Source organism: Peromyscus leucopus, chromosome 8b (assembly GCF_004664715.2).
Source record: "Peromyscus leucopus breed LL Stock chromosome 8b, UCI_PerLeu_2.1, whole genome shotgun sequence".
NCBI lineage: Eukaryota > Metazoa > Chordata > Mammalia > Rodentia > Cricetidae > Peromyscus > Peromyscus leucopus.
The window spans coordinates 34,993,931-35,002,855 of NC_051086.1; the positions used below are offsets into that span (position 1 = coordinate 34,993,931).

Genomic DNA, 8,925 nt, shown 5'->3' on the forward strand with positions numbered 1-8,925 from the left:
CCGCAGAGCCCCAGCGGGCACCCAGCTGCCGACTCGGCACTTGTGGGCCTCGGTTTCCCCAGCAGTTGTCCACACGGTGGACCCAGGATCGGCCCTGGCAGCCCTGGGTCACACTTAGGCCTCCGTGCCCCTCGAGGGCGCTCCAAGTCAGTCCTCCGGAGCAGTCGCGTTCAGCCGCGGCCGCTCTAGCCGCGCGGTGGCGGCGCGGGGCGTGTCGGGAAGGCGGCGGGCTAGTGCCACCTTCGGTGGCGGCGGCGGCGGGAGCTATGGTGGGTGGCGAGGCTGCCGCCTCAGTGGAGGAGCTCGTTTCCGGGGTGCGGCAGGCGGCCGACTTCGCCGAGCAGTTCCGCTCCTACTCGGAGAGCGAGAAGCAATGGAAAGCGCGCATGGAGTTCATCCTGCGCCACCTGCCTGACTACCGAGACCCACCCGACGGCGGCGGCCGCCTGGACCAGCTGCTGTCCCTATCCATGGTCTGGGCCAACCACCTCTTCCTGGGTTGCAGGTGCGGACCCCCGCCGGCCGGCCGACCCTGTCCCCATCTGCCGACCTTCAGTTTGGCCATACCCTGCCCCACGCTGAACGCGAGCCAGCCTCCTACTGCCTTGGCTGATCCCCCTTTCCACTCCCTCGGGGAAGATGGATCTCTCCTCTGAGCCTCGCTTTCCTCTGGTGAAGAGTGGTTGTGATGACTGCAGCAGGTGCATGGTGGGCAGTGCAGTGGAGCTGCGCTCGGAGGAGGATGTGTTGCTGTGGTCATTTTTCACTCCTGTTTATTAGCCCAGAAGATTGCCTTTGCAGAGTGTGTTTGAAGTCATTAGTTCCTGTCACCCATGTGGCAAAAGTGCAGACAGAAACTGAGACTTTCCCCTCCCCCTCTAGGTGAAGACACCTAGCAAGAGGATGTGATATATCGCACCGTTGGTTGGTGGATTTCACCGCTAAGGCAGGATGTAATCTTTTCCTCCTCATTTTCCTCTTTGCTTTCCCTCTTAAGAAAGGAACGATTTCTTCCTGTTCCTGTCCCAAAGCCCCCTGAACCTTTTCCATCACACCAGGAGGGCAAGAGCCTGGCCCTGAGATTCCTGGCAAGGCATTTCCTTTACTCCACCGGGGGGAAAAGCACTAGGGTTTTTACACTCCTTTATGGTTTTTTATTTCATTTTCATTTTTTATTTTTTAACTTTTAAGGCAATCGTCCTTTATAACTGAGGCTGGCCTCCAGTTTTATGTAGCTAAGGTCATGCTGGAACTCCATATACTGAGATTATGCATGCATCTCCAAGCTCCTATAGGCTTCTAGAGCTTCTTGAAGTTGTGTTAAAATAGGATAACCTGACTCGGACCTGATTTCTGTATCCTCTGCTGGTCACATGGCCCCTCCAGGACAAACTACCCGGTTTGCTTTTGGGATGTTGTGCTAGAGGTGAAGCCCAGGCCCTCGCAGATATCAAATAAGTACTCTACCACTGAGCTGCTTCCAGCCCTGAGGGTACTTGGTTTCAGATCTTGGGATATTTGTTAGAACAAGATGTGGGGAAACTCTGCCAGACACACCCATCATGCACATCTGCCCATCCTCCCTTCTGCCTTCTAGGTGCCCTCTGAAATCCTAGAGTACAGGAGCCAAGTTCAGACAAATAACAGAACTGAACAAAGGAATAAATGATGTTGTTTTCATTAGACCAATATTCTGTGTGTTTTAAAAATAATCAAAACTTTGGCCCTCAAATCTCACCCATGAATATGCACTACCAGATGTATGGTGCTCCTGTTTTGTAATTTTATTCATTTATTTACAGCTATTTTAAATTTTATATGTATGGGTGTTTTGTCTACACGTACGTACGCCTGTACCACATGAGTGCCTGATGATGGTGGACGCCAGAAGAGGGCATTGGACTCCCTGGGACTGGAGTTGCATATGATTGTGAGCCACCATGTGGATGCTGGGAATCGAAACTGAATCCTCTGGAAAAGCAGCAAGTGCTCTTAACTGCTCCTGTTTCTGTAATTTAAAAAAAAAAACAAAAACTTTTTTATTTTAAATGTATGGGTATATAACAGATATGTGCCTGGTTATCCTCAGACTCTAGAAAAGGGCATCAGATCTCTGAGAACTGAAATTATAGCTATGTAGGAACTGAACCCAGGTCTTCTGCAAGAGCCTCAAGTGCTCCTAGCTGCTGAGCCATCTCTCCAGTCTGTTTTCATAATTCTTCAAACTTCTGCCATACTGGCGTTCTTCAAGCCTCGTCCTGCACCCACAGGCAGGGGGAGCCGCTTGTTACCCTGTGCCGAACACGGTAGGTTCCCTGCCGTGGCAAAGCAGTAACTCGCAGAACTTGACAGTGGTGTGTGTCTGTAGTCCCAGCTGCTAAGAAAGCTCATGGGAGCCTTGCTTACACCTCGGATGGCATAGTGTGACCTCACCAACGATCAAGCAGGGCTGTAGTCTAGGAGTTGCCTTGACACTTTTATTAACCCATGACAGTGCGTCTTCCCAGGGTTTTACCTTACTGTTTTTTATTGTGCAGTTACAATAAAGACCTTCTGGACAAGGTGATGGAAATGGCTGATGGGATTGAAGTGGAAGACCTGCCACAGTTTACAACCAGAAGTGAATTAATGAAAAAGGTAATGAGGAGAGATGACAGTCCCTGCTTTGACACTGGATCATGTTGTTTTTGAGCATTCTTGTTTCCTGCTCCACAGCCTTAAGCCCTATTCATTATTGCCTCACAGTTGGTATAAACCTTTTCATAACTAGATAACAGCTCAGCATGATAAATTATGCATTGTCAGTGAGTAACACACAGGCTCAGCCTCTGGTTTGTCTAGAACATGTTTCTCTTGGTGTCAGGGCTTGGACTCAGGTCCTCTATCTAGATAAACTGGGACTCAGGAGGATCCTCAAAAAACGAAAGGCGCTTTCCAGCTGCACTGCTCCTGACGGACCGAGGGAACGTAGCAGACTTTACACATCCGTGTTTGTTGCTGTGCTGTCACAGTAACCAGCCTCGGTGTCCATCACTAGATGAGTGGATACACACAGTGAAGTTCTGTGCAGCTGTGAAGAAAGATGAAATTGGATGTTCATGGATAGAAATGGAGATCGTTATGTTGAGCAAAATAAGCTAGAATTCAGAAAGACAAGCATCGTGTTGTCCCTCAGAGGTAAAGTGTAGGTTTAAGTGCATCTATTACTTTCGTGTTAATGAGAATTGAACCTAGAGCTTTGTGTGTGCGAGGCGGGTGCTCCACCCCTGAGCTGTACAGACAGCTTTTCTTTTGACTTTCTCACACAGGGTCTTGTCCAGGCTGACCTTGCCCTTTGGCCAGGCAGGCCTGGAGCTTCAATCCTCCTGCCCCTGCCTCCCTTGTGGCCTGGCACCAGATCTGCTCCCAGGAACAGCTAGCTAGCGTATTCATTATTTATTCATTCATTCAGTTCTTTTTGTTTGTTTTGGTTTTGGTTTTTTGAGACAGGATCTTGCTCCACAACCCTGGCTGGCCTGGAACCCGATGTGTACACCAGGCTGTTCTCAAACTTGGTATGATCCTCCTGCCTCGGCCTACCTAGTTCTGGGATTATAGGAATAAGGCCCCAGATTTGGCTTATTTTGCTTTATTTTATTTTTACTCTTGCTTAGAGTACTAAAGTTAGAAGTCCTTTATTTTAGACTAATTCATACAGAGTATCTCTGCTTCAGCAGGTCAGGGCTGGACCAGACTAGTGTGGACTGTCTGACTTGCTGATAAGGAATGTGGTGAGGTAATGTAATGTCCAGACACCACAGCTCTGCTCTGCTCTTCAGGGCTTAGTCTTATGGCTGTGGCCTTGTACACAGTGAGCTTTGCCCTAGAGTCTTATGTCTGGATCATGGATCCCTGGGGCCAGGGAGAGGCAGAAGGAACTTTGGAGGATGGGGCTGTCTATCCCAGTTAAGTACCCCAGGACATTCATTTTTCTCACATCTGCTCTGGACTCTTCAGGCAGTAGATTGCTGCCTTGTTTCCTAAAGTCCCTTTGGTATCTATCCAGGCCTTTTATATACAAATTCAAATTATTTATTTGGGTAGAGTATAAGACTCACTGCTGAGCATGATTCAGGAAATAATGTAGCCATGTAGGAACCAAGAGTTCAGGACCTGCCACAATGCCACAGATGTATGTGGCTGCTGACCTGGTCTTCAGCCACCAGGTCTTCAGAGTTCCTTGCATTGAACTTGGTAAAGCCCCACCTGTGTGGGGTATGGGTTTTCTGGCAGCTAGTGAACTTGAAGTTGACCTTATGCAGTGCTCCCATCACATGCTCCTTGTTCTTAACTTAGTGCAGAGGGACATGATGACCTAGCCAGTGTGAACCCAGGCCACTGTGTCCTGGGGCTTCCCAGAGGCATCTCAGGTATCTGTCTGGAGCCTGGAAGCCCCAGGACAGAACAGCAAGTCAGCATCCTGTAGATACGGTAATGTGGAAAGGGTGGACTCGTGCTCACATGTGGTGAAAGCCCTGTTTGTACAAACACACTTGACACTTGGACTCCAGGGCTTTGAAGAGACAGTGTGTGGAGACAAAGTGGGAATTTTGTCAGTCTTAGGTGTTTGCTGGCAAGCTTGATGACCTGAGTTCAGTCCCCAGAACCCACATGGTGGAAGGAGAGAACTGACTCCTGAAAGTTGTCTGCTAACCTCCACACATGTGCTGTGGCCTGCACACATACATGACCACACACATGGAAATAAATAATAACAGTGTAAACTAAACAAGAGATTCTTCTAGGAGGCTGGGGATGTGGCTCAGTGGTAGAGTACTCTCTAGTAACCCCAACAAAACAAAAACTTGTGTAGATAAGGCCCTCCTGAGACAAGTCATCTGTACACCGACCGGTTTGCATGCTGTTGAAAGCCGCCCCTGAGAGTCCTCTGCAGAGAGCCCAGGGTCTTCCAAGAAGTGTGTCCTTCAGTTCATGTCAGAGGAAGCTGAGGAGTAGTAGGCCAGAGATCTAAAAGCCCCGTCATTGTGCCAGCCAGAATCGAGCCTTAGCTCTAAAATTAGAGGTAGCTGGTGTGTAGAAATTGAGTCACACAGCATCGTTGGCACCTCGGGGCCAGACAAGATGATGACTTAGACATAAGCTCTCTGGAGTAAAGTTTTAAAAATACATTTTGCCCTCCTGCAGCTTTTGGGCAGGTGTATGTCTGTCTGTCCAACTCTCTTTCTTTAGTCTGAGGAATGAGTGTGACAGATAGGATTTGCTCGACAGTTGGAGTGTGCTATTTTCTGGAAGAGGGGCATTTGGCACAAGTCTATTGAGCAAATGCCTTGGCCATCTAAATACCACCCCAAGATTCACCTGCAGCCTGCAGACCTGTCACTGAATTGTCAGATGTGGTAGCCACGCCTTTAGTCCCAGCACTCTGGAGGCAGAGGCAGGTGGATCTCTGTGAATTTGATGTGAGGTTGGTCTATATATCTAGTACCAGGTCAGCTAAGGCTACATAGAGAGACCCTGTCTCAAAAGAAGTAAAACCAGACCAAGAATGATGGACAAAGAAGCTATCATTGTTGGTTCACAGCAGAAGTTGTTAGCATCACAATGTGGTTCTCCTGAGAACATCTGTATCCCATGAGGAAAGACAGCAGTGTAAAAGTGACCATAGGTAACAATGGGAAAATCATGTCACAAGGTTCTTCTGGGCTCTGTGCAGTCCTGGCCAGCTCTGAGGCTGTATTTTCATGAAAGCCGTAACCAGACATGAGGGTCGACACCTTTAACCCCAGCACTCCAGAGTTAGAGGTGAGAAGGTCAGGGGCTCACAGTCATCGCTGACTACAAAGCCAGTTGGAGACAAGTCTGGGCTGTGTAGATCCTGTCAAGGGATAGGGAGAAGGAAGAACTAGATCCGACCCTGTGGGCTGGTCTTGTCCTGAGTCCAGGATAGGTGGATCACCTGACAGCACTGTGTGGAAAAAACAGTAGCCTGGGTCTGTCCAGTTGAAAATCTTAGCAAGGGGCTGGAGAGATGGCTCAGTGGTTAAGAGCACTGGTTGCTCTTCCAGAGGACCCGGGTTCAATTTCCAGCACCCACATGGTGGCTCACAATCTTTTGTAACCCTAATCCCAGGGTATCTAACTCCTTCTCCTGGCACTTCCTCAGGCATACGCATGGTACACAGATATGCAACACTTATATCCATGAAATAAATAATGTTTAAAAAGAAAGCCTGAGTGAGATGGCTCAGGATGTCTCCCCCTGGACTGCAGGTGGTTTCTTTGGTCACACTGCATTCTCCTGACAGGAGAAAGACTGGTATTTTATCTTTGCTGAGGATTTTTGGCTTAGCTAGAAAATAGGTCATACCTTGAAATCTCTGATTACTAAAAGGACTTTGTTGCTTCCCTCACGCTGCTCCGTGTTAAGGGAATCCATTCAAACACAGGGTGACAGTCAGTGATTTCGTCACACGCTCCTTGAAAGTTTTCCGAAGCTAAGTTTAAATTTACCACGGGTGTTAGAGAGCGCCCGGAAGGAATCTGTGGGCTCCAGGTCACCGGTTTGCAGACTCACTTTTACAGTTTCTAATCATGTGAACTCCAGAAATACGTAACCGTCACATCTCCTAAGTGCTCTGACTCAGTGTGGAGTGCTGCAGATTCCCCACCTGAATCTGGGTGTCTGAGAGCAGAGGCCAGTGAGAGGAGGAGCATTTTAGTATTTCCGCTCTCACTTTAAATTGTGAACACATATAGACAGCAAGCCACAAGTCAGGGAAGTAAGGTTCTGGTTTCCAAATGGATCATGCGGTCAGTGTTTAGCTGCTTATTCTTATGTAGTAAAATATTAATAATTTCTGAGTAGACTTGCCATCTGGGTCGAACATAAATATTCCATTACTGCTTTATTTGAATGTGTGAAAATAAACTTGATTCATGGGACTCAATGGCTGTGTAACTTCTTCTTCTCTCTTTTCCCCAGCATCAGATCTAAGGCCACATTGCCACCCCTAGGGACAGGCTTAGAAAGGAGGCCGGGGTGGAGGTGACTGAACCGTGGCAGCTCTTGAATTCCTGGTGTTTGCATCCTGGAAGCAGCTGGAATGGAAAGGAATGTGTCTACAAGGGCTCCAAAGAAGTCTTGGTTTTTCCAGAAGCTGTTGCTGTAAAAATACATATGCATATTTATGAATGGCGAACTCTCCGAAATTCCATCAGCTTCGTCCAAGCCAAAACTTTGTTTGAAATGCCTTTTATGTTGTTATAATAATGACAGGTGATGAATTTTATAATTTGATGTTTTTAGCAGAGTGCTTTTAAATGTAATTCTGGTTTTTGCCTCACCCCACCCATTTTTGTCCTGAGGTAAGCCAGATTCTCCTTATTTCTATCTGAACCCACTCTATACTTGTACCTCACTGCCGATGGCCACCGAAGGACTGTGCGCTAACCAACTGATCATCAGAGCACCCCCACTGCTGGGCTCTCAGATCTTTGTGTAGGAAATGGGAGTCATGCTGTAGGCCTGAAGTAGCTGAGCTAGCTCATAGAAGGAGGAAGCTCACACAAAATCATCTGGCCTCATTTTACAGTTCACTGAGGGCCGGAGATGTAGCTCAGTGGGAGAGCGCTTGCTTAGCATCTTGAGATCCTGGCTTGGTCCCCAGTGTTGTAGAGAGAGAGAAATAGCTAGTCAGATGAAAAATGCCTGCAAGTTGATACAGCTTTGTTCAGCCGGCTAGCTGATTTCTAGACTCGAGGTCTCCTAGGCTGCTCACATGCCTGCATTCTCTTTGTTTCTAGAAGGCTTTCAGACTTGAACTGCCTTGCACATCGCCTCTAGATTGTAGTCTTGCTTTGCTCTGAGATGTATTGATATTCCACCTGAGAGCTGATCTGTCTGTTCTGAACCCCCTTCCAGTTCCTTCTACTTAGTCTCCCCATCAGGTAAATGCCCGAACTGTGGGCAGCAGTGGAGCAGTGTACCACGGCAGGACTCATCAATGGCAGGCCCATTATGGTCAGTAAGACAGTGGAGTCTGCCTTGGCTTTATCTTCTGGATACAGGAAATTAGACACCCAGAAGCTGGGGCCAGTGATGTCTGGTGTCAGATCAGTGGGACGACATTCTTGTTGGTGGCTTGAGATGAAGGCCACATCTTTGTGTGGTTCCTAACTCCAGTCCCCAGTGACCAGGATAGATCAGGAGTCAAGATCATTGATCTGCAACCTTGGACAAACTCCCCCAGGCAATGGAGGTCAGGTCGCCAGTTACAGAGGCCTTGGCAAGGTAGTGACTGATAGAGCTGAGCTCTGTACTCACTGAGACTTAGCTTTATCTCCTCCTCAAATGCATCCTTGCCCTCTTCCCATTCTAATCATTTGTCAGATTTGTGAGGCTTAAAACAAAATGAACAATTGTGATGGTTCACTTTAAAATGCACTTTCCATAGCTCGGTGATTTTATTTTCTGTGTACAACCCCCAATAAAACAGCTTTCCATTAAATGAAGCTTGAGTTGTGTGATTTCGTCTCGTGCCCTTCAGTTTCCTGACTTAGGTGTAGGAAGGTGGACAGCCAGGATCTGGGAAGTGGAGCTGGCGTACAGGATGAAGTTGGGGCCAGCATAGCACAATTCTGTCACCTTGCACTCTCTGTTTCTCACTCCAGCCTTCTCCTTTTTTCTTTTCTTTGTTTTTGGTGCTGATGATAAACCTAGAGCCTCTACATGCAAGGCAAGGACTCCGTCATTGAGCTAAATCCCCAGGCCCCTTAGGTTAAATTTTCTGATTATAGTGAGTGAGTTTTCTCCATTTTCTCAGTTAGGCTGCCTGCCTTTCTTCTGGTCTTATTTTTACCACTCATTGGCTGACTCACCTATAAAATTAACCAGTATTTTATTCTTTATTTCTTTCCAAGCTTGAA

General features: G+C 47.7%; 1 protein-coding gene across 1 annotated transcript; it reads left to right on the plus strand.

Moving 5' to 3' along the window:
• Positions 1-211: 211 nt before the first annotated feature.
• Cdkn2aipnl (CDKN2A interacting protein N-terminal like) lies at positions 212-8,511 on the plus strand. The gene is made up of 3 exons (XM_028857227.2): positions 212-505; positions 2,538-2,637; positions 6,983-8,511. Exons 1-3 carry the CDS (start codon positions 267-269, stop codon positions 6,992-6,994), a joined length of 351 nt encoding a protein of 116 aa, XP_028713060.1. The 5' UTR covers positions 212-266; the 3' UTR covers positions 6,995-8,511.
• Positions 8,512-8,925: the final 414 nt, after the last annotated feature.